Here is a 25,838-nt window from a genome sequence, read left to right as displayed (position 1 = left end):
CGAGGAAGCCTCATTGTGAAAGAGGGTATCTGCTTGTGTGAGATTAGATTTCACCCTTAGGTTCCCAGTTAAAAGAAAGGAAAGCAGTCTTTGAGTTACAGAGGCTTTTTTAAGGCTAATTGGTGCTGGTTTCTTCACAAAAGGTGCTTTGTGTGACAAATCTACTAACAGATGTCAACTCTGTTTGGAAACGCATGGCAAGATGTAAGGCGTAGTAAGCAGAAAAGTTATATTTTAGCCATTTTTCAATATCCAACACTATCAGTGAAGAACATAGCCCTATAGTAAAATGTATTAACAGCCCAATGCCATCATGGATAAGTAGTTTTACTGCCCAGCAGGGCCAGCTCCAGGTTTCTGGGGGCCGACAGGCACATGGTATCAGGGGGCCCTTGTCCTCTCCCTTTACTCTGCAAACCACATTCCTCCTCCCTTGTGGCCCCACCCCTTTCAAAGAAAACAAATCTTCGCCAATATTGTAACCCCCTCTTATAAAATAAAAATACAAAAAATTGATTTATTTTAATTTGTTGGCGTAAATTTACCTATTTTGTAGGCCTCAGCACCTAAGAATTTATTCTGGTTTACCATGTTAATGGTTGGCAGATTATATGAATAGTGTCAGAGCCTGGGATCTTCCACAAAATGTACTGACAAATACTTCTCATTTTTTGCTGTTTCTGTTAGCCTCTCTACTTTAATGCATTCACAAACAAAAAGCATGTGTATGTGTGTGTGGGGGGGGGTTGAATCCATCCTTTCCTGACATTTCCAAAGATCTTTGAGAAGAGCACTTCAAATAAACATTTCAATTCTCCACCAGGATTTCCAACTCACAGAGGAAGCTGCCTTATACTGAGTCAGATCATTGGTCCATCCAGCCCAGTACTGCCTACACTGACTGGCAGCAGCTCTCTAGAGTTTCAGGCTGGAGTCTCTCCCAGAAAGTCTCTCAGGCATCTCTCCTACCTGCAGATGCCATTGGGGACTGAACTTGAGGGACCTTCTGCATGCAAGGCAAGTGCTGCAGTGGCCCTTTCCCGGCACTCACAAGTATTCAACTGTGCTGAGATATTAGAAGGCATTCTAGAATTAATCTTAAAACTCCTTATTGCCACGTGGCACAGTTGTATCAGAGCACCAGAGCAAGCCAAGGTCATAACAGTAGATTAAAGGCTGCCCTTTTAAGCAAATATTATTTTTTAAAAGTTAAAACTCAAACTCCATTTCTCAAAAAAAGGCATTCACAATGATTCAGCTACAATTCACCTATATGTTAAGAAGTGTGTATAGGGTACAAAAATGACACTAAAGGATACCTCCACATCGTAGGACTTACATGCAGAGAAACCTTCAGATATTGTAGACCCATATAAACGCAGATGCAACAGTATACTCCAGCATGCCTCAGTCCATCAGAAACCCTCATAAAAAGGTCTAATAAGAGGAATTACCTTTGCTGTCTAGTGCAGAATAAACACACATCACTGGTGGAGATTTAATGCTATTAGTATTATTAATATAGAGGTTTGTATGAAGGACTGAAAAAAGGGCCTTTCTAGGGACAAACTATTAGTTCCTGAACATGCCATGTTACCACCAGGCATCATAAATGTGTACAAGTTTCCAAGTTAAGGAGACTGATAGCTCGGACCTCCTGCCAGGCCTGGTTTCAAATCCCTGCTCAACCATGAAGCTTGCTTGGTAGCCTTGGGCCAGTAACGGTCTCTCAGTCTAACCTAGCTCCTGCTGGGAGGAAGGGTGGGATATAAATAAATAATCCTACCTTACAGGGGTGTTGAGAGGATAAAATGCGGAGGGGAAGAACCATCTTTGAACTTCTTATAGAAGAAGCAAGATATCAGTGAAAATAATAATAGGAGCTTTCCAACTACAACTGGGGTGGTGGGGAGCGGGGGAGAAGAGATAGGGAATTCGTATACAAAAGCCCCAGGACAGACCTGAACAATGGAAGTTTGCCTGTAAAAGGAGAGGGAAGCTCTTAACACACTCTCTTTCCGATGAGTGGGGCAAAGGGAACGAGGGGGTGGGGAGGCAATTATTATGATGTAATTAAGGCTGCAATCCAATGCATTTTCCTGGGAGTAAGTCCCATTGAACCCAATGGAGCTTACTTCTGAGTAGACGTTATTGAACTGCAGCCTAAAAAAACCAGGAAAGCCTTCTTACCTTCCTTCCAAGCTCCACAGCCCACTCTTAGGCTGCAATTGTAACTACATTTTCCTGGGAGGAAGCCCTTCTGAACTCAACAGGGCTTACTTCTGAGCAATTAGAACATAGTTAGGCTCTTTTCAAGCCTCTTCCTCCCCTCAACATCACCGCCGTTCTGCTGGTACAGGCCAGTAAGCTCTGCCCCTCCTCCTAGGCCTGAAACTCAGGACAGGCTGGGCAGCTCCTTAGCAACCGTCCTGGCGCTAGTCTTCCCCAGCAGTGGCCCAGCTGAGCAGGACAGACTCTGCTGCTGTAGAGCTGGCCAGGACTTGCCTGGGACACAGCCCGCTGATTCCCTGGGACCTTGGGCCAGTGCCCCACCTGGCAATGTGCCAACTGCCCAGTTTCTTATTTCCAGACACTTAAAGCACAGCTGGTATAGTACAGTGGAGAGGAGAGCCTGGCTGGGAGTCCAGAGTCTGTGAGTTCAAATCCCCGCTTGTGTCTCCTGGGTGTAAAGGGCCAGCTAAAGATAACCCCCAGTGAGTGCCTCAGGGGTGACGTGCCCTGCCACCTGTGCAGCCGTGGGCAAGCTGCATAGTCCCAAGGAGCCCAGTTGCCCCCCAGCTGGCAGTTGCGGACAAGGAGGGGGCTGGCTTGTGCAGCTGTGGCAAGCTGAGCAGGCCCTAGCCAGCTGGGGAGGACTAGCCTCAGAGGGAGGCAATGGGAAACGCCCTCTGAATACCGCTTGCCATGAAAACCCTATTCATAGGGTCGCCATAAGTCAGGATCGACTTGAAGGCAGTCCATTTTCAATGCAAATCTTAAACAGCCCAATTCTATGCATGTCTGTTCAAATGTGAATGCAATGGGGCTTACTCCCAGCCCAGGTGTATGTAGAATTGCAACCCAAAGAATGTTGTTCCTTTTGGTTTGGAGAAAAGTGAATATGTTGTTATTTTTACCTCATCTTATTACACAAACCAAGGGTGGCCGTGAGAAAGTTAATACTCCGTTTGAAAGTATTCAAATGGTGATATTTTCTCTGTATTCACCATTATTATATATATATATTTATCTACATTAATCATTCCCATTTCTTATTATGCATCCCTTCTATGCTGTCCCCGTTGCCAGTTCACCAGAGATGACACAGCTGCCTTTTCTCTGCACAATGCATTCCAAACTATAAAGAAATGTAATACTGACTCAGAGTTGACCCTACTGTTAGGCAAAGTGGGGCAACCTCCTCAGACAGCTGATTCTGGGTGTCATAAATTGGCAGCAATTGTTGTTTTAAAGTTATTAATTATTAATATATATTTACCGTTAGGAAAAGAGGAGAGACTTTCTTCCTCAGTTGCCAATATAACCTGGGTGGCCTTGGTTCCTCCGCAGCTTGATGGGGGTAGGGTACTATTTGCCCAGCCCAGATTATAACGCAGCTCATTACATTGAGTTGGAGGGTTCAGAGGCTGCTGCCTTTGAAAAGAGCGCTTATTTATTTATTTATTTGTTTCATTTATAAACCGCCCATAGCAAGTAGCTCTCTGGGCGGTGTACAAAAAGGTTAAAATACAAAAATAACATAGTAAAATCAGATTACAAACGATAACACAAGCAACAAAACAAAATAATATATTAAACAAAATATAAAAGTTTAAAAGTTATGAACATTAAACATTAAAATGCCTGGGAGCATAGCTAGGTCTTAACCTGGCGCCGGAATTATAGTAACGTAGGCGCCAGGCGTACCTCTTCGGGGAGGCTGTTCCACAATTCGGGGGCCACTACAGAAAAGGCCCTAGATCTAGTAACTGTCCTCCGGGCTTCTCGGTGAGTTGGTACCCGGAGGAGGGCCTTAGATGCTGAGCGAAGTGACCGGGTAGGTTCGTAGCGGGAGAGGCATTCCACAAGGTATTGCAGTCCCACGCCATATAAGGCTTTATAGGTCAAAACCAGCACCTTGAATCTGGCACGGAAACAGATAGGTAGCCAGTGCAAACGGGCCAGAACAGGTGTTATATGCGCGGACCGGCTGGTCCTCGTCAATAGTCTGGCTGCTGCGTTTTGCACTAGCTGAAGTTTCCGAACTGTCTTCAAGGGCAGCCCTACATTATGCCCTGGAGAAAAGAAGCAGGTCATCTCCAGTCCCAAAGTATCCTCACAGTGTCCTTTTTCTGATCTCAGGTGAGACCTTACAGTTTATAACAATAAATCACTAATAGACAAAAAACCTTGCGGTTTAAGAACATACCTGACCTCTCTGAGATATTGTGTTGTTGTTGTTATGTGCCTTCAGGTCGACTATGACTTATGGCGACCCTATGAATCAGCGGCCTCCAAGAGCATTTGTCATGAACCACCCTGTTCAGATCTTGTAAGTTGAGGTCTGTGGCTTAGTTTATGGAATCGATCCATCTCTTGTTTGCCTTCCTCTTTTTCTACTCCCTTCTGTTTTTCCCAGCATTATTATCTTTTCTAATGAATCATGTCTTCTCATTATGTGTCCAAAGTATGACAACCTTAGCTTCTAGTGATAGTTCTGGTTTAATTTGTTCTAACACCCAATTATTTGTCTCTTTCGCAGTCCTTGGTATGTGCAAAACTCTCCTCCGACACCACATTTCAAATGAGTTGATTTTTTTCTTATCCGCTTTTTTCACTGTCCAACTTTCACATCCATACATAGAGATCGGAAATACCATGGTCTGAATGATCCTGACTTTAGTGTTCAGTGATGCATCTTTGCATTTGAGGACCTTTTCTAGTTCTCTCACAGCTGCCCTCCCCAGTCCTAGCCTTCTTTTGATTTCTTGAGTATTGTCTCCATTTTGGTTAATGACTGTGCCAAGGTATTGTAATCCTTGACAAGTTCAGTGTCCTCATTGTCAACTGTAAAGTTACATAACTCTTCTGTTGTCATCACTTTAGTCTTTTTGACATTCAGCTGTAGTCCAGCTTTTGTGCTTTCCTCTTTAACTTTCATCAGCATTCGTTTCAAATCATTACTGGTTTCTGCTAGTAGTATGGTATCATCTGAATATCTTAAATTTTTGATATTTCTCCCTCCAGTTTTCACACCTCCTTCATCTTGGTCCAATCCTGCTTTCCATATGATATGTTCTGCATATAGATTAAATAAATAGGGTGATAAAATACACCCCTGTCTCACATCCTTTCTGATGGGGAAACAGTCAGTTTCTCCATATTCTGTCCTTACAGTAGCCTCTTGTGCAGAGTATAGGTTGCGCATCAGGACAATCAGATGCTGTGGCACCCCCATTTCTTTTAAAGCATTCCATAGTTTTTCATGATCTACACAATCAAAGGCTTTGTTGTAATCTATAAAGCACAGGGTGATTTTCTTCCGAAATTGCTTGGTCCATTCCATTATCCAACGTATGTTTGCAATATGATCTCTGGTGCCTCTTCCCTTTCTAAATCCAGCTTGGACATCTGGCATTTCTCACTCCATATATGGTAAGAGCCTTTGTTGTAGAATCCTGAGCATTACTTTACTTGCATGGGATATTAAGGCAATAATTCGATAATTACTGCATTCCCTGGGATCCCCTTTCTTTGGAATTGGAATGTATATGGAACGCTTCCAGTCTGTGGACCGTTGTTTAGTTTTCCACAGTCTAATCCTCTTCCTGTATTATTATTATTATTATTATTATTATTATTATTATTATTATTATTATTAATTACATTTGTATACCGCCCCATAGCCGAAGCGCTCTGGATGGTTTACAACAATTAAGAACATTAAAAACAAATATACAAATTTAAAAATTGGAAGAATTTGGTAACATGTGCCTCTGAGCATATGGTAAGTGCTTGCAACACCGGCCATCTCCAAAGATGGAGAATTACATTTTTGTATGTTTGTTGGTGTTCTTCTTACTTTATTTCTTTCCTGTGTTACTACTGTTTCTACAGAGAATCTAACCTTGAAAATTATATTTGTCTCATTATTCATCCTAGAAATCTGTGTCAAATTTATTTTTATTAATTTCAAAGCCTTTTTATTGATCAATGTCATATGATGGTGAAGACAACCTTTTGTGTTTCAAACTGAAGGTTATATTCTCTTTCTATTTTGGGTGCATTAACAGTTGAATCTGAAACTGCAGCTTGATGTAAAATTAGACTGATTATGTTGCTATTTAAGCAATGAATCTACCTGTTGAAAAAAACGATCTTGGCCTGCGCAAGATGCATGTATTCAGCCTGTTATACTTAAACCACTCCACTTAAGGAAAGGTGGTCATGGTCATGCTTAGGATGGGTGAAACTGACCTGGGGGAGGGGGACAGAGGGGAGAAGAGGGAGGGAGGAGAGGGAGGAAGGGGGAGGGGAAGGGGAGGTGATTGGGTGGGTGTGCACTGGGCAGAGGGGAAGCCCCTTTCCAAAAGGAAAACATTGTGAACAATATCATTGTTTTTCAGCCTTTTCCCCACCTTTTTAGAACACTGAAATTTGGTTCTTACTGATCATGCCTGGGCTTATCATTGACTTGTATGTTAAATTTCTTAAATTAATTAAAAATCAGTTAGGCATTTTTTAAACTTTTAAACAGCAGAACATGAAGGTTGGAGTATGGGGCAGGTCAGTAGTAGGATTACAGGTATGTAAACATGACTGATTTATAATTAATTTCAACAAATTATGAGAATGCTGACAGAAAAAAGGCCAAAAAGGGTCTGTTTTTTCTCTCTCTTTTTACATTTTGAATTCTCGATTTTCTCTGACTGTTTTGTGTATCACCATGGACATTTAGAGGGTTGTTAAGCAAGCATTTCTGAGTTCAGGACTATAAGATTTGTAAGGTTTTGATTTGAAATGCGCTTACGGGAAGCATCAGAATGGCATGGGGGGTATTTTCAATGTAACATTGCAGAATGCAGAAAATCCATGTTGGCTATAGTATACAGCCAGGCTGTATACGTTAGCCCTAAGCTACAGTTGGTCAAGGATAAACCCAATAGCAGCAGAAAGAGAAACAAGAGGTAAACTGCTAGTGTGAATGACATTTTGTAGTACTTCTGATGGTAACTATGCAAAATATTGAAATAATTGTGCTAATAAAAAATTATACAAATTAGTTATAGGTATGGGGAGCCTTGTTTAAGCCAAAGGCCACATTCCCTCTTGGTAACCTTCTGGGGGGGGGGGCATTCCAATGGAAGGCAGGGCCAGAGACAAAACTGGACAGAGCAACAGATGTGACACTGATTCTAATCTCTGTACAGAAGGCTAAATGACAGACACAGAAAAGCCATAGGTTTCTAAATACATTATGTGCACACACTTCAAACATCTTTCCATCCTGGCAAGCAAGAGGCATTATCCCAAGGCCCATTCCAGCCAGGCAGACGGACTCAAGGGAACGCAGCAGGACTTATGAGTGACGTGGCCTGGGCAGAGCTTTGAGGCTAGGGGCAAGATAGAGAACCACATTCAGTCCCTGGGCCTGAGGTTCTCTGCCCGATTTAGACAATGCAGTACATGTGCCTGAAGTTGAAGAAAAGCTACTGTTAATTTTCAAAGCAATGAACTGTTATTTTTTTCTCTTTATGGTTCTAAAGTATTGTCTAATAGATAAAATGGTGGAAAATGCTGTGAGAAATAATGAGGAGATTTTGCTTCTGGCTTTATCAGAAACCATACTACAGTTTTGCAAGGCCATGTAACTCCTTTTCTTCTTTTCCATGTGAATGGAAACGAGCAATTCCAGCCTTTAATGCTTCCCCCCTCCTTTTTTTTTTGTGCATGAAGGGATTCCTGTGAAAAAATATTCTACTGGATGGCAGAGTCTGTGTGGATTGTGAATTCAAATGTCACATTTTTTGTTTGCATTCCTGTATGGTGGAAAATTATAATGATGGAATTGGACCCTGTCTGCTGTGCCACGTAACAAGGGAATGCAGAAAGCCCCCAGGATCAACAGGCAGGCTGGTGGCAGGCAGGCTCTGTGAGAACTCAAATACATTAAAGTCCAGAGTGACAAAGCAACAGTAAACCTTACCCACTCTGCCTTGGTCTCTCAAATTTTTACAAGCTTTCTGACAAAGGGCAGTAAACACATTTACTGTATACAGTGCCTTTCAAAAGTAAACAGATCCCTGACCAATGCTCTCATATTACTGAATTACAAATGGTACATTGCAATTACTTTCTGTATGATATTTTATTTTGAAGCACTGAAACTCAAAATCAATTATTGTAAGGTGACATTGGTTTTATGTTGGGAAGCTGTGGAAGCTCCCAGTTTACACAGATGAAAGAAATTGCCCTATCGAGGACACAAGTCCTTGCCCAGGGGGCAGAATGTGGCCCCCAGCCTCAGCCAACCTGCCCAGCTTTTTTAAAATCATCACCAAAAAGCAGCAATGTGCCCCCCTGGATTACTTTGCGCACCTCCCCTTGGAGGCCACAGCCCTCAGGTTGGGATCTACTGGTGTAGCAGTTAAAGATAAAGCACGTTGAAGATTCACTTCATGATTCTAAGATGGCACTGGTGCAAGAGCAGCTTCCCGCAGCCCCGCTGCCTCCACTACACACTGGGGCTCTTCAAAGTCACCGTGGACTTGCGGAGCAGCGAGGAGCGCTTTCCGTCCTGCCAGGAATACTACCAGCGGTTTGGGCACTAGCCCTGCCTGGACCACCCGCTCTGGCATCACCCACTATGCTACTACAACTGCGATGGCGAGAGCAAGCTGCCCCAGCAGGTGTGCCTGTGCACCATCTTGGCCCCGTTTACACCATCATCCATGCTGTGGCCTGTGGCTTCTTCAATCCCATGCTGCCCGCCAACGACAACGAGCCGATGACAACTGGCCAACCAAGGTCTACATCTACCCGGTCTATTCGCTCCATCTACAGATGCTGCCGGGGAGTCGTTCAGCCAGCCCATGAGGAACTTACGGTGGCACCCACCACCCTGGAAGAGCTGCAAGACTACGAGGCCTGGGAGCTACCGCTGCAGCGTTGGAAGACCCGCGGGCCAGACCAGTTGGTCGGTCTGCTGATTGCTGCCGCCCTGTTTTCACTTTACCAGCGTTGTCGTCTCTTCCTGAGCCAGGGCATGCAGACGGAGACCCCCAGCTTTAAGCTGCACTACTTCTGGCCTGAGCCACAGGGTGTCGCCGTTTCGGACTGGTGTACCACCCCTTGAAATAGCTGTAAGTTCAGGCGAGATGGAATGCCTTTCCTGGATATTTTTTCTTAATTAATGTTATTTGCTATTTAATTTAATTTTTTGTACAATGTATTGCTTCATTGATGTATTGCTTTATTGATGTATTGCCTTGTTGATGTATTTTTATATTTGTGCCTTGAGGGCCATTTGTCCGAAAGGCAGGGTATAAATAAACATTAACATAACAATTACCTTACCATTGGCCTCCACTTGTGAAACATTAAAGTTGCTGTCACATTGTCAGGATAAAAACCTCACTGTTGAAAGATCATTGGTCAGGCTGTGGATCTGAGGGAAAATGAAGACGAAAGAGCATTCTACAGAAGTGAGAGATAATGTAATACAAAAGCATAGATTAGGAAAAGGGTACAAAATAATATCCAAGTGTTTGGATATCCCAGTGAGCACAGCTGGATCAATAATCAGGAAGTAGAAGCCGCATCACACCACCCAGGCACTGCCAAGAAAAGGCCATCCCTCAAAACTCAGCGCTTGAACAAGGAGACTTGTGAGAGAAGCCACAGAGAGGCCAATAATCACTTTGAAGGATCTACAGAGTTTAGTGGCTGGGAGTGGAGTAATGCTGTACCAGTCAACCATATCAAGAGCTCTGCATAACACTGCATAACACATTTATGTAGTTTTGACTATTATACACATTTTTGCAATTTTCCAAACATATAATGCATTTTTCTATGCTATTTTCACTTACATTCATTTTTACATGCATGTTCCCCTAATACATGCATTTTTGTAAATATTTTTGGGTTGGATAACTGCACTGCAAAATTAGCAGCACTCCACATTTCAAAGGATGGCTGCATTTCAGTTTGCGTATTGTTTCACAAAGTGCACATTAGGTTTGTTGCTGTTATGTGCCTCCAAGTCGATTACGACTTATGGCGACCCTATGAATCAGCGACCTCCAAGAGCATCTGTCATGAACCACCCTGTTCAGATCTTGTAAGTTCAGGTCTGTGGCTTCCTTTATGGAATCAATCCATCTCTTGTTTGGCCTTCCTCTTTTTCTACTCCCTTCTGTTTTTCCCAGCATTATTATATTTTCTAATGAATCATGTCTTCTCATTATGTGTCCAAAGTATGATAACCTCAGCTTCATCATTTTGCATATTAGGTAGGTTCGCCTTTAAATGCAAACTGATTTGAATCCCCCTCTCCCACTAACAGTAATAGCAAGAAAGAAAAAGACATGCCGGACCAGCAGTTTTTTATGGCTGTGGAATTTCCAACATATTATGCACCAGTTTCATGGAGGAGTCTGATGTGCCAGCACAAATAAAGTAACTTGTGGCTCAGATCTCTTGGCCAAAATGCATGGGAAGTGTGTAAGAGATCCATGTGTGCATAAAGCTGGTGAAGACATTTGGGTAGGAATCCTAGGGCTCCTCCAGGAGATCTGTTTATTGAGCATTCATCCTGATTTGCTTTCCCAAAGCTCACACGGAGGTTATATGCAGTCTTTATGAGTATTGGTTCTGATTTGTTTGCAGGGAAGTTATAGAACATGAGGATTCATTCTGATTTGCTTGTGGGGTATTTGCACATCTTTCTGTTAATAATTTGTCCATTCCACACTTTTCAACGCATTTTCCCAGTTATTTTCCTAACTGCAAAAAGTATGTTTCTTTTTTTAAAAGATGGATTTGTTGCACTAGGGTGACAGAACCACTTTATTTGTGCAAATCTGCATTTTCCAATCCCTCCTGCAAAATATTGACAGTCCAGAGGCTGGTAAATCAGATGAGGGACCTCAGGGAGTGGTAGAAAGTGCTGCTTTCCCAGCAGAGGTAGAAGGGCCAGCAGGACAACACAGAATATTAAAGAATGTTAGATCTGGGAGGATTTATATTTCCTAACAGAAAATCACTGACACACGTTATCTCCCTGTTGGCTGTGAAATCTTTCTATTATGAAATCACAGGACAGTAAAATAAAATATAAAAGCCAGGTTTTCATATTGCTGTGACAATTTTTTTTCTTTTTAAAAAAAGAAAAGGAAGGAAAGGAAATCACTGAGTTGGATTGTTCCAGTCAGCAGGCGCAGATTTGTACTTATTGAAAAGTTTGACATGTATAAAAATGCATATGATGTCCAGACAAGAATGGAAGATGGAAAAAGGCAGGAAAAGAAAGGGGAAGAGAGTTTGTGAATGTAGGGTCTGTCTTTTAAAATCTTGGGGAAATAGCTAGTGATAAAATATAAAGACCTTTAAAAATCATCATGTAAAAGTGATAAATCCGAAACTAGTAGAGCATGTGATTAAATAAGAAACATCTGTCTTCAGCTCTATAATTGAATTATGGACTTGTGCAAGATTCATAGCCCATGATACAAATGCAGTTCCTTCGGGATCATACGTATACAAGCAGGACCAAGCTGAACCTTGGTGTAAGACCAGGAATGCCGTGTTGATTCCTACAGCTTAATTTTGTGTATTAATTGTTATCGTGTGTGCACGTTCTTTCTGATGATATGTCAGCCCGCTAGCAAATGTTATTTCTGTGGCAAACTGTTATGATTCATGGGTGGCCCAGTTGATGCAGATGTTTCCACTTAATATTTTAAAATTAATGTATTTTGTGGCTTCTTGACCTTCATCATTTAAACATGCACCATTGAGATGGGGAGAGTCATTTCTTTTAGAGTAAGATAAATTCAGTGGACTTCAAATAGTCCTTTAAAAAAATGGAATGTCACTGTTGTACTGAAAATTGTCAGGTTTGTTTCCCATTCATAAACACAATTCAGTGATACTGTAATGTGACCACTGAGGCTAAGAGTTACATTTCCCAACAGCCTCTTTAACTGTGACCTAGAAAAAATAGCTGCCCTTCCTCTGGGAGATGAATGAAGGAGTCAGGTTAAAAGACTGGGAGATTACTCCTGTCTGGGAACATTCTGTGAGGGCTTGTGAAGCATTAGTCCTATGTTAAGATGTTTGAAATCAGCATATTTTCCAGGGATGGATGAATCAGTTTCAGTCCATGTCAATTCCACATGTGTTCATTCCTAAGTCTGCTCAGCCCGCACATTTATCTGTGAATATTTTAAAATCACAATATGTATATTAAATGTGTATTTTATCAATGTACATATTTCTAGCATATTTTATCTTAGAAATATGAATTTTAAAATGTATTTTGGTACATTTCTTAGCCAAGAACTGCATCACAAAATTCAGAGAAGTGCAAGAAACAGAAGGATAATTGTTTCAGTCCGTTCCTAAGTCCAGGAGATGTGGACAGGTCAGTTCACTTCATGATCCACAGAAATCAAATTCCTGAATCATCCGTTTCCCACTCATATTGTGAACATTGCCACCAAATACAAAAAAACTTTCAGAACTGTAGAAGTCACTTATCAGACCACAAGGCTCAGAATAATAAAAACCATTGCTCCAAACACCTGCTGTAAGGAAGCCCCCAAAGTCATATTATGTAATCCAGATCATACGCATAAAGAAGATGCACTGGGAAAAGTGCTTACAGAGAAAATAGCTCTTGATGACCCTCACATATACTCCGAGTCGCGTACTGTATGGGTAACCCAACAAAAAGAATCCCAGGTTACTAGCTGATCTGTTCTGGTGAATTTCTTCCCAGCTCAAATACAGTGACACATGAGACTACAAGCATGAGCAAATTCATCCATGAAATGTTGTTGGGGTACTACTCCATGATATACAGTGATCTTGGAACATTGAGGGCAGGAGCTAGGTTGAAGTAGGCCAAGAGAGAAGTCAGAGGAGATAAAGTGGAGATGGTAGGAATAGCTGCATGTCCCACGAGCTGGGAGTCAAAGAGTAAAATAAAACCAGGCAGTAGTTGAAGAGGAAGACAGAGCAAGGAATGGCTGAATGGGGAGATTGGTGGCATAGTTGAATGTAGTGGGGGAGGGGGAAACAGAGAGGAGTGCTTGCTTAATGATGTGGTGAAGAGGAAGGATAATGGTGGGGAAGATGACAAAGAGGAGGGGATAGGATCCAGGAGCACGCAAGGGCGAGATGAGAACAGCTAGATAGAGATCTTGTCAAAAAGGGAGAAAAGAGGAAAGGGAGGGAGAAGCGCTGAAATTTGTGGAACGGTTTGGAGAGAGAGAGATCAGAGCAAATAGTTTCAATGTTAGATTTGCCTCCTATCATGATAAAATTGAAGCTACCTAAAAATAGTAGCACATTTTAATTATCATGCATGACAATTATTCTGTAGAGCAACCCAGAACACTTAGGTGTCCTCACAAGTGATACTGAAAATGCCACGATCTGGAATGTGTTACTGGTGCATGTTGTTAATGTGAGAAAGGAAAAGAATTGTTTTGAAATCTTTGTTATCATCAACGACTCTCCCTCTCTCTTTTCTTTTGTTCCGTTTACAGAGCTGGAAAATGGGAAGACTTACATACGCCTCACTTGTGAAAACAGCTTTTGTATTCAAATTTGGCTTTCTAGGAGCTTGCTTTTATCTGTGATTATCTTCTGAATAACAGTGAAGGCTGGCAGACAGTTAGAGGCTATGTATCTCCAGAGAGCTTAAGCATGAATTTCAGTAGGGAGATGTTCATTTAAGAAAGAGATTAAATTGAGTGGAAGGGGAATGCTGGGAAGTAGTCACTGAATTGGCTAGCTGTTATTCCGCTGCAACATGTCCTGTCAATGAATGCTTTCAGCGTCACTTTCTTAAGGTACTGTTGTGACTTTTGCTTGTATTTCTCTCTCCCACTCTCCTTCATCTGGCTCAGTCTTTGACAGGTCACAGCAGGCAGCCCTTAGACTGTTCTTTTTGCAAAGGTATTGTGGGATGTAAGTTACTCCTCCTCCCCAATATCTGTGAGGAGCTTTTTGTAAGCACTCAAAGGACTTCATATGTTTCATCAGGAAATGTTACTGCTTGGTTTGAGGTGGGACCTCCTGGATAGGGGCACAAAATACCTGCCTGGGGATGATGAATACTGGGCCTCTAAGAGTCACCTATTTCTGGAAAATAAGTGGTGGTGGGGTTGTTCTCAAAAAAACCTAAAGAGGGAATGGTGTGAGTGACAGTTAGATGAAGAATCTGTTCCTTTCCTGTTCTTCCAGTCAATTTACTTGAGCAGCCTGGTGGGTCCAGTTGCTCTGTAAGGGTTAGGGTTAGGGGAAGCTGAAACCTCATGTAAGAATGGGCATATGTTCATGCGTCACCAGGGGTCGCCAACCGTTGTGGACCAGTGGGCACATTTTGAATTTTGAGAGAATGCTGTGGGTGCCAGTCACAAAATGGCTTCCATGAGGGGGCATGGCATAACACAACATGGCTGTCATGGAGGCCATGGCATAACACCACATTGGAGAGAGTACAGTAATTGTTGCTTCTCTGGTGCCCCCAAATGACCTCATGTTTACCATGGGAAGTCAGCTGTATCCTGCTGGTCCTGATTATGGAGATATTGTTGTACTGTGAAAGGCACAAGAATCCTGTTTTCCCCAATGTCAATGATAAGCCAAAACCTAAGCTGCCATCCTGTACATACTTACCTTGGATTAAGTCCCATTAAACACAAGGACACACACACACATACACACTATTGTACTGTAAGGTAACAATATGACAGTGCAGTGAATTCTTAACAAGTGCCTGGATTTCAGCTCCTGCACAGCAGGAGACATGTCTCAGTCTCTTTGCAAAGTTTTCACTTGCTGTTTGGGGAGCGGCTTCTTTAATATCCACCCAGACGTATTGTGTACTAGTATTTGCAGAAAATAATTTCTAGGGAAAGATACATCTTGGTTGCTATGAAAAAAGGAAGGGCAAACTACAGACTCCCAGGACTACTAGAAAATAAGACAGAAGCAGGAAAAATGCACTGAAGGGGAAAAGAAGCTCTTTAGGATCTCAGGGATCCCTATTGCCTGATGTTCAAACAACTCACTTATCAGTCACAGCTTTGATGTCACTCATTGGCTAAAAACACTGAAAAGTGGGAGCAGCCAGGCTGTTTCATTCACAGAAATAGCTTAGAAGGGTACCTGCACATTTTGCTTCATAACTTTATTTCTACAAGGTCTACAGGCTTTTTAAAAACAAAATGAAAGCTCAGGGTCTGGAGCCACTTCCTGGGGCACCAATGAAGGCCTTTGCGGACTTGGGGTTAGCAACCACCACATGAATCAGATGGCTGGTGCTGAGTGGGGCTTTCCATAAGGTAGTTTTTGAGTAGGGCTTGAATTCAAATGGTTTGAGAAACATTACCTTAGAATAGCAATGATTGACAGGCCATTAACATTAACCCTGTATTACAGATAGACTGCGAGGTTTATTTATTTATTTATTTGAAAAAAAACCTAGCCTTTCCATTTCCTAACAAAATAGATAACAACAGCAAAGACTGAAAGCAATCACAATTTTTAAAAGTAATAGACAAAACACACAAGCTGATAGAAATCAACCAAAATGAAATAACTAGAAATAAAAAGTTCAGAGGCCAATGAGGCTAAAGATCAACTGGAGCAAGAAAAGTTTCAGCTGGTGACAGAACACCAAGAGGGAAGGAACAAGGTGAATTTCCTTGGGTAGGGAGTTCCACAGTTTGGGCGCAACAATAGAGAAGACCTCACACATTCCCATCATTTATTTATTTATTTATTGTATTTATATACTGCCCCATAGCCGAAGCTCTCTGGGCTCATTTGTACCTGAGATGGCGGCAACATGTGCCAAAGGGCATCTTATCTAATTGGATGGATAAGACCATATAGGAGGAGATGATTTTTTAAATGTCCTGGTCCCAAGTCATTTATAGTTTTTTGTAAGTTCTTCAAAGACCTACATTTAGATCTTTGAAGCAATAACCAGCTCTTTGACTTGGGCTTGGAAATAGACTGGCAGTCAGTGAAGCTGGTATAAAAGAGGTCATATACTCTGAAAAAAAGAAAAAATGCTGGATGCTTTTCAAAGGCATCTTCACAAAAAATCCAGCCATGATGTAACTAAGATATGTGTGACAGTGGCCAAGTCTACCTTGCGCAGAAAAGGACACAGTTGGTGCACCAGCTCATGCCGGGCAAAAGCACTCCTGGGCATAGTCACTGAGAATCCAGGAGCAAGGCTGAGTTAGGAACGCTCTCAAAACAGCAAACCCTCTTTTTCAAGAGGAATATAATCGCATCCAAAACAGACTGAGACCATATTTCTGGAGCCTTTCTTACCAAGAACACATGTGTCTTGTCAGGATTAAATTTCAGTTTGCTAACCCACATCCAGTCTTCTGGTCTCAGATTCAGAATCTCCCAGGCCTCCTTGGAATGAGAAATGGTGGGGTGGGGGGAGAGAGAGATGGTATTTAGCATATTAATTACGCTGAATTCCAATCTGTGGACAATCTCTCTTGAGAGATTTCATGGAGATGTTAAACAGCATGGAAGACAGTGGAATGTTGTTAGCCAGGAGCCATGAAGTCAAGCAGAAGTTCCCCAGCACTGCTTCTGGATCCTAGCCTCCAGGATGGACCAGAGCCACCATGAAACAATGCCTCCCAAGCTCCTTCCTGGCTAGGCAAACTGGAAGAATGCCATGGTTGATGGTATTGAAAGCTGCTGAGAGATCCAGCAGAGCCAACAGAAGAGCACTGCCCCTGTTCAGCTTTGGGTGTGGATTGTTGACCTGGACAGCCAAGACCATTCCAATTTCAAAATCAGGGTAGGAATCAGATTGAAACAGATCTAAATAATCAGTACCATCCAGAAATACCTGGAGCTGGGTCTCCATTACTAGAGATATATTGGCTTGCCTAAGGCCACCTAAGGGTCTTGTGTTGGACGACTTGGATGAGGAGGTACAGAGCATGCTTATCAAATTTACAGATGATACAAAATTGGGGGGCACAGCTAATACCGTGGAAGACAGAAACAAAATGCAAAAGGACCTTGATAGCCTGGAGCATTGGGCTGAAAACAACATAATGAAATTCAACAGGGATAAATGCAAAGTTCTACACCTAGGAAAAAGAAACCAAATGCACAGTTATAAGATGGGGGATACTTGGCTCAGCAATACAACATGTGAGAAGGATCTTGGAATTGTCGTTGATCATAAGCTGAAAATGAGCCAACAGTGCGATATGGCTACAAAACAGGCAAATGTTGCTGCTGCTGCTGGTTTGTCGGTCTTTGCTGCGGCCGGGCAACGTCTGCCGCTTGCCGGGACTGCGACTGGCTGTTGCTGGGTGGTCCGCTTCTGTTTCTGTCGCCGCGGCAGATCAGGCCCTTGTTGCTGCCCCTGCTAGGAGCTTCACCCTGCATTGCAGCCTGTGCCCCGTGGCGGCTTTGTTTCCTTGCTGCTGCTGGCGTTTTTGCGGCTGTGTGTATGTTTTTTCCATCATTGCCGCTGCGGTTGCTGCTTCCTGTTGGTGGCCTATGTCTTTTGTCACCATTGCCATCTGACTGTTTAAGAGAGATCTTGGAGCCTGCTCCTACGCGCACAGAGTGCGGGACTGCATTGGTGTGTTGATCTGGTTGAGATGAATGGGTGGCTGGCTATTGAATGTATGTATGAGTGAGTGTGTATGTTTGGGGACCGTTGCCGCCGCTGCTGACTGCCATTGCTGCTGCCTTTGTGATCGTTCCAGTCGTCGTTGTTGCCTGGTGGGGGGCATTGCCACTTCATCGCTTCTGAGCTCCTGACGTTACAGCTGCCACTGTTGCGATTTGTGGCTATTGGGACCCTGTTGTTATTGCTGTGCTATTTGGGTGTATGAATGGTTGTATGAATGAGTGTGTGATTGTGTATGGAGTATGGGTTTTTTTATTTATTTTATTTTTATTATGTGCCTGGGGGAGAGGATAGGGTGTTGGGAGGGAGGACCAGAGGGGCCCCCAATCAGCACAGTGATGGGTAATGGGAGGTATGGCGCTGTGAGGAGGACACGCCAGTTAAGGGGAACTCGGCCCAGACAACTGGTGGTTGTGCCGTGTTCTGGTCCTCCTCACATCCACAGGATCGCTGGTAGTTCTACCAGCCAACTCTCGGATCTCCAGATCGGTAAATAATAAAACCTCCCTCATCTATGATTTAATCGTGGATGAGGCGGCCGATCTGGCATGCATTACCGAAACCTGGGTGAGCGATCTGGGAGGTATTAATCTCTCCCAGCTGTGCCCACCTGGGTATTCGGTTCAGCATCTGGGTAGATCCGAGAGTCGGGGAGGGGGAACCGCTGTGGTCTATAGAAGTTCCATCTCTCTTGTTAGGCACCCCATCCAAGTGGCTAATGGCCTGGAGTGTCTGCACATTATGTTGGGCCAGCGAGGCAGACTGGGAATACTGTTGGTGTACCGTCCACCCTGCTGCCCAACAGCTTCCCTAACTGAGCTGACAGAGGTGGTCTCGGACTTGGTGTTGCGATCTCCCAAACTTTTGGTATTGGGGGATCTCAACATCCATGCCGAGGCCGCCTTGTCTGGAACAGCTCAGGACTTCATGACCTCCATGACAGCCATGGGGCTGTCTCAATTTGTTACTAGCCCAACGCATGTGTCAGGACATACTCTAGACTTGATTTTTGCCACTGGAATGGGGGAAGGTGATCTGGGAGTGAGGAATCTTACATCTATTCCTTTGTCATGGACAGATCATCGCCTCTTGAGATTTAGACTCACATCGTCTTCTCCCCTCTGCAAGGGTGGAGGACCAATTAAGATGGTCCGTCCCCGGAGACTAATGAATCCTGGATTTCAGAGGGCTCTGGGGGATTTTCCGGCTGATAAAACTGACGATCCTGTCGAAACCCTGGTCACTCTGTGGAATACGGAAATGACCCGGGCAGTTGACACAATCGCCCCGGTGCACCCTCTCCATTGCAGAGCTCAATTGTCTCCTTGGTTTACCGAGGAGCTAAGAGTGATGAAGCAAGAAAGGAGACGGCTGGAGGGTAAATGGAGACGAACTCCCGACGGCTGTAATTATGCACTTGTGAAGGCCTCCATGAAACGCTATGTGAAGGTGGTGAGGATGGCGAAGAAGCAATACTTCGCTACCGCCATTCAGTCATCTTGTAACCGCCCAGCGGAACTTTATAAGGTTGTCTGGAGACTTTTACACTCTGGTTCTCCGGACGCAATATTACCATCAATGGCCCGCTGTAATGAGTTTGCGAGGCATTTTCAAGACAAGATCATAAACATCCGTCGGGAGCTTGACTCCAATATTGTAACAGTTGAATCTAATGAGGTGTCCAGAACACAGTCTTGTCCTGTTTTATTGGATGAGTTTCAGTTGGTATAGCTCGAGGATGGGGACAAGGTGCTTGGACAGATACGGGTGACCACTTCCGCTCTGGACCCTTGCCCCTCGTGGCTAATAAAAGCTAGCAGAAATGGAACGGCCAGCTGGGCCAAGGAGGTGATTAATGCCTCGTTACGAGAGGGAGTGGTCCCACCTTGCCTGAAACAGGCGATAGTGAGACCGCTCCTAAAAAAGCCCTCCTTGGACCCTGATAACTTTAACAACTATAGGCCGGTAGCAAATGTTCCATTTCTGGGCAAGGTTCTAGAGCGCGTGGTCGCTCGCCAACTCCAGGCTCTCTTGGATGAAACTGATTATCTGGATCCATTTCAATCCGGCTTTCGGCCGGGGTTTGGTACAGAAACAGCCTTGGTCGCCCTGTATGATGACCTCTGTCGGGAGAAAGACAGAGGGAGTGTAACTCTGTTGGTTCTCCTTGATCTCTCAGCGGCTTTTGATACCATCGACCATGGTATCCTTCTGGGGCGACTCGCGGATTTAGGAGTTGGAGGCACTGCTTGGCGGTGGCTGTGCTCCTATTTTGGGAATCGTCTCCAGAAGGTGATGCTTGGGGAACATTACTCGAGTCCCTGGGTGCTCCAGTATGGGGTCCCGCAGGGCTCAGTTCTGTCCCCCATGCTTTTTAATATCTATATGAAGCCGCTGGGTGAGGTCATCAGGAGTTATGGAGTGCGTTTCCAGCAATATGCTGATGATACGCAGCTCTATTTCTCCTTTTCATCTTCTTCAGGTGAGGCTGTTGCTGTACTGAACCGCTGCCTGGCCGCGATAATGGACTGGATGAGAGCGAACAAACTAAAACTCAATCCTCACAAGACTGAGATGCTGTTAGTTGGAGGGCCCTCTGCTCAGATGGTTGATGTCAGACCTGCCCTAGATGGGGTTACACTCCCCCTAAAGGAACAGGTCCGTAGTTTGGGGATCTTATTAGATCCGCTTCTGTCACTTGAGGCTCAGGTAGCCTCGGTGGCACGAAATGCGTTTTACCAGCTTCGGCTGGTAGCCCAACTACGACCCTATCTGGACAGGGAGAACCTAGCCTCAGTTATTCATGCTCTGGTAACCTCTAGATTGGATTACTGTAATGCTCTCTATGTAGGGTTACCTTTGAAAACGATTCGGAAACTTCAGCTAGTGCAGAATGCTGCGGCCAGAGTTCTTACTGGGAAGAAGAAATTCGACCACATAACACCTATTCTGGCCCAACTGCACTGGCTTCCAATATGTTTCCGGGCCAGATTCAAAGTGTTGGTCCTTACCTATAAAGCCCTTAACGGCACTGGACCACAATATCTGATGGAACGCCTCTCTCGCTATGTTCCTACCCGTTCACTCCGCTCGACGTCTAAGGCCCTTCTCCGGGTCCCAACCCATACAGAGGCCCGGAGAACAGTAACAAGATCTTTCGGTGGTGGCCCCTGAATTATGGAATGCCCTCCCAGATGAGATACGCCTGGCGCCTTCCCTGTCATCTTTCCGGCGGCAGGTAAAAACCCACCTCTTCACCCAGGCATTTTAATGTATTTAATGTATTTTATGCTTTTAATCTTACTTATTTTATTTCTAGTTTTCTTTTACTTTGTTTATATAATGTTTTATATTGTTTGCGCAATACACACTTGCTGTATTTTAAATATTGTGGTTTTATCATGTTGTACACCGCCCTGGGAGCTGCTAGCTATAGGGCGGTTTAGAAATGCAACTAAAAATAAATAAATAAATAAATAAATAAATAAATAAATGTTATATTAGGCTGCATTAACAGAAGTATAGTTTCCAAATTGCATGAAGTATTAGTTCTCCTCTATTCAGCACTGGTTAGGCCTCATCTTGACTACTGCATCCAGTTCTGGTTTCTGCGCTTCAAGAGGGATGCAGATAAACTGGAACAGGTTCAGAGGAGGGCAACAAGGATGATCAGGGGACTGGAAACAAAGCCCTATGAGGAGAGACTGAAAGAATTGGACATGTTTAGCCTTCAGAAGAGAAGACTGAGGGGAGATATGATAGCACTCATCAAGTACATGAAAGGTTGTCACATAGAGGAGGGCCGGGATCTTTTCTCGATCATTCCAGAGTGCAGGACACGGAATAATGGGCTCAAGTTTTAGGAAGCCAGATTTTGACTGGACATCAGAAAAAACTTCCTAATTTATAGAGCTATACAACAATGGAACAAATTACCTAGAGAGGTAGTGGGCTGTCCAACACTGGAGGCATTTAAGAGGCAGCTGGACAGCCATCTGTCAGGAATGCTTTGATTTGGATTCCTGCATTGAGCAGGGGGTTGGACTTGATGGCCTTATAGGCTCCTTCCAACTCTACTATTCTATGATTTTGGTTTGAGTAGTTTGAGTAGAGATTTGAACTGGTTACTCTGTGGCTCATACTCTTAACCATCGTGGTACAGCAGATGTTATATCCTGGGTCGCACTTCCTGGAGGTCATTAGGAAGCTGGAATTTGTTTGTGGGGGGAAAAGTGTGGGCAAGAAGCAGGGCCGGCTCCAGGCATGCGGGGGCCCTTGGGCATCATCTTGCCCTGGCCGCCCGGTGGGTGGGTGGGTGGGTGGGTGTGCAAGCGCGCGCCCCCCCCGCTCACCCCCTGGCCCCCCTACCTGTCTAGTGTTTACCATTGTCCTTAATGAAGATGGCGGCTGTGGTTTCCCTAAGGGGAATGAAGCCTCCGCCGCCATCTTTGTTGATGGCACACATGCATGCTATGCGTGCACATCTCTGCCATCAACTAAGATAGCAGTGGCTTCATTACCATAGGGAAGCTGCGGCCGCCATCTTCATTAAGGCAATACTAAAAAGCTGGCTGACAGGTAAATGGGGTGTGAGGGGGGCGCGGATCACAGAAGGGGAGCGGAGGGCCCCTCAGGGGCTCCTGTAGCTCTGGGGCCCTCGGGCCAGTGCCCAACCTGGCCGCCCTTTAGAACCGGCCCTGGCAAGAAGGACTGAAAGAAGCTATTTGATGTTGGTTAGCTCAGTTGCTAAGAGGCTTTTGGAGAGAGCAGGTTTAGGGCATGGGTTGATGTTGCTGTGATCCTGGCATTCTCCACCTATGCATTCTTGCTTCTGAAATGCCTGCTATAGTCGGTTCAGTTGTAAACAAACAGAGAGGCAGCAACAGTTTCTAGTATTCTCCCCTCCTGAAGAAAATAACCTTTCAAAAGCTGCCTTGAACTTCTCTTTGCTAAGTAAAAGGAGTACAGGGGGGAAATTAAACGACACAGTGCCAGTTATAACACTGAATAATCAAACAATAATTGCACACCTTTAAAATATATAATAATGTTCTTGTCTGTTTAAATATTTGCTTTGTGTTCATAAATGAACTCCCCCCCCCTTATCAGCTACAGGTACAATTTCAAATGCATTGTCATGTGCTTTGTGTTTAATGAGAGAAAGAGAGAGAGTGCTGCTCAAATTTGATGACTTGTTGCAAACTTGCCACATTACTTAAAACCAGAACAGTGTAAACAAGAGCAAATATTTGTTCTTCATCAGGAAAGAGAAGCAAGGGGTCAGTGTGTAAATCATTGATTCTTTTATGTAAATATCCGGTATGCTGAGGAATCCAGCTGCGTCTGGCATATAACAGGGCAGATAAGATGGGACTTTTCTTCTCCATTACAGATGCCTTCCAGTAAACATGCATAGGACTGCACTGTAGGCCCTACTGATTTCAGAGAATTAAACGTGCACTTAACTTTTGATGTCTACCTTTGGTCTGGATTGTGCCTGTTAATAATCTTTTCCTCCAGCCTTCAACTTCTTCCACAAAGCCTAGTAGGGGAGATAAATGCATTGAGCAAACAGCAGCTCATTTTATTGATGGTAGATTGCAGAAGAAGTTAAATTAGGGTTGTTTTTTAAGAGAGGATAAAACCCCACCACTTTAAGTGGTGTGCACTTTAGTTTGTGCAGCAGAGTATGAATTGCCTGCCTTTAGTGCTATACTTTTCACAGCAAAATAGAAATATAAATAAGAAAACCTCAGTCATTACTAGAAAAGCTTTTGTAGCCCACAGGGATTCTACAGTTTAGGCTATAGTAACTGCTGCATTTTACTATGGTGGGAAAGTCTTGAAATACAGGTTTTAGAACAGGGAAAGTTTTCAAGGGGTCAGGAAGAGTCACACACAAGTATAGCATATGACCCAATTCTGTGAATGATTGCATGAGTACAAAACCTCTTAAATGGGGAAGAGATGGCTAAGCGTTGGATATGATAGATCTAAGTTTTCAAAATTATCAGTGGGATGGAAAAAAGAGGAGGAAAGGATGAGCAATTTTTTGCCCTTGCTCACCATGACACTAGACATACCAGTTAAATTATTGGCAGCAGGTTGAGGACAGATAAAAAGCTCTTCTTACACAAAATCCATTGTAAACTTAAGGAATTCACAGACATGTGTTATGATGATGGCTGTTTGCCTAGATGCCTGTAAAAAGAATAAGACAAAAGCCCTCTTTTGCTCACCTGAAGAGGCAAAGCATGTTGAAAGGCTGGGGGGGGGTGCACCTCTAGCCCTGCCCCTGATGTCCCAGCTCTGACCCCATGCTTGCAAGGTGTGAAGGGGGAAAGCCTGTCAAACATACATAGGCTGTCTCCAGGAGCTGGACATAGTAACATAGGAAGCTGCTTTCTCCTGAGTCAGACCTACCCACTGGTCCATCTAGCTCAGTATTCTCTACACTGACTGGCAGCCATTCTCCAGCGTTTCAAGCAGGGAGTTTTTCCCAGTTCTACCCGGAGATGCTGGGGATTGAACCAGGGACTTTCTACATGTAAGGCAGATGCTCTGTCCCTGAGCTGTACACCCTACACGTGTTTTGTAGGCTCCCCTATTCCAACCTTACCCCGGTGCATGGGCAGGATGGGGGCAAGAACAGCAGGAGATGCAGCAGTAGGGAGAGCACATGAATTGCCGGAACAGGGCTAAATCCACAGAAGAAAGATCTGTCAGCGACTAAAATATTTGAGCTAATTGGAACTCCGGCATGTCAGTATGTCAGTATATCTCTGTTTACCAAATGCTAGGGACAAACAATAGCAAGGGCTGCTGGCCTCATGATCTGCTTGTAAATTTCCCTGGGGCATCTAGCTGACTGCTCTTGGAAACAACACTGGCCCCTTTGTATGACCTAGCAGGGCTCTTTATATATTCTTATGGCAAGTGTGCATTCATGTTTTCTTTGAAAGAACCAGATCAGTTCAGGTGGGGAATCCAGCACTCAAGATAGTACAGACAAGGGTGTCTCAGGTCTTAAAAGAGTTCTTCTCCATAGCTTGTGTGTGTTTAGGAGTGTGAATGGACCTGAGCACCCTAACAGCAGAAGCTCTGAAATAGACCTTGCTTCCAGATTTAGATAGGCTTGGGCCATGTTTTACTCTTGTGTGTGAATGTGTGCTGAAAGGCAATAGAACTCATAGATCTATATCTGCAAGCAGTCTGACTCATAGGTAAGATTTCCAGCATACTTTTATGTGAGGCAAGCTTGCAGTGCACTATGCTTCTTGGGATGCCTGTCCAGTCCTTGTGAGGAACACTGTGGGGAATGTAAGTATCTCCTTATTGAGGTACTGGAACCCCAGAAACAAAACACCAGAAGCTGAACCCTAAACAGACCCCACACAAAGAAAATACCAGATTCTTTCTGGTATTTCCTGGACATGCCAACAACAAGAAAAAAAACATTTGTGTGAAGCCTCGTCCTTGGTCCTAAGTAGCACAAATAAGAAAGGAAATAGTCACAGGTTACTCCTGTATTTTCATATGGTTCATATATGTAAATATATAACATGGTGAGTTTGCTCTCCCTTTTTCCCTACCAGAAAATATAAGAAATTGCAACGCTGAGTGACCTAAATCTCTTTGGACCCAAACACTGGAGATATGATCTCTTAAGTATAAAGACGTAGGAAACCTGATGTATGGTAAATTGCTATTTCTTCCTTTCTCTTATCTTTTTTATCACACACAGTGTAAGTGCAGGAATAACACTAACAAATAGCTCCTCTTGGATGCTCACTCTTAACTGATTGTTCTCTGTAGGGAACCTTACATGGCTCTCAGGTCAATGCCAGATATATCTGACCATTAACCTTGTTGTTGCTGATATTAAGGCATCTTTGGTCCTTACTATTGTAGCAGA

At 43.8% G+C, this 25,838-nt stretch overlaps 1 protein-coding gene across 5 annotated transcripts in view; it reads left to right on the top strand.

The window, feature by feature from the left end:
- Nucleotides 1-25,838, top strand: part of METTL24 (methyltransferase like 24) — a 141,209-nt gene that overhangs the window by 96,732 nt on the left and 18,639 nt on the right. For 2 of the 5 annotated variants that reach the window (XM_061623604.1, XM_061623602.1), the window contains one exon: nucleotides 4,475-4,552. The exons of 2 other annotated variants lie outside the window; for them this stretch is intronic. In XM_061623604.1, coding sequence (XP_061479588.1) covers nucleotides 4,475-4,552 — 78 coding nt within the window. Of the gene's footprint in view, nucleotides 1-4,474; nucleotides 4,553-12,557; nucleotides 12,647-13,775; nucleotides 13,857-25,838 lie in introns of those variants that run through there. One more of the 5 variants, XM_061623605.1, reaches the window with a different exon arrangement.

The sequence above is a fragment of the Rhineura floridana genome, chromosome 4 (assembly GCF_030035675.1).
Source record: "Rhineura floridana isolate rRhiFlo1 chromosome 4, rRhiFlo1.hap2, whole genome shotgun sequence".
NCBI classification, from domain to species: Eukaryota; Metazoa; Chordata; class Lepidosauria; order Squamata; family Rhineuridae; genus Rhineura; species Rhineura floridana.
The sequence above is the reverse complement of the archived record's forward strand: the minus strand, read 5'-3'. Positions and strand labels throughout refer to the sequence as shown.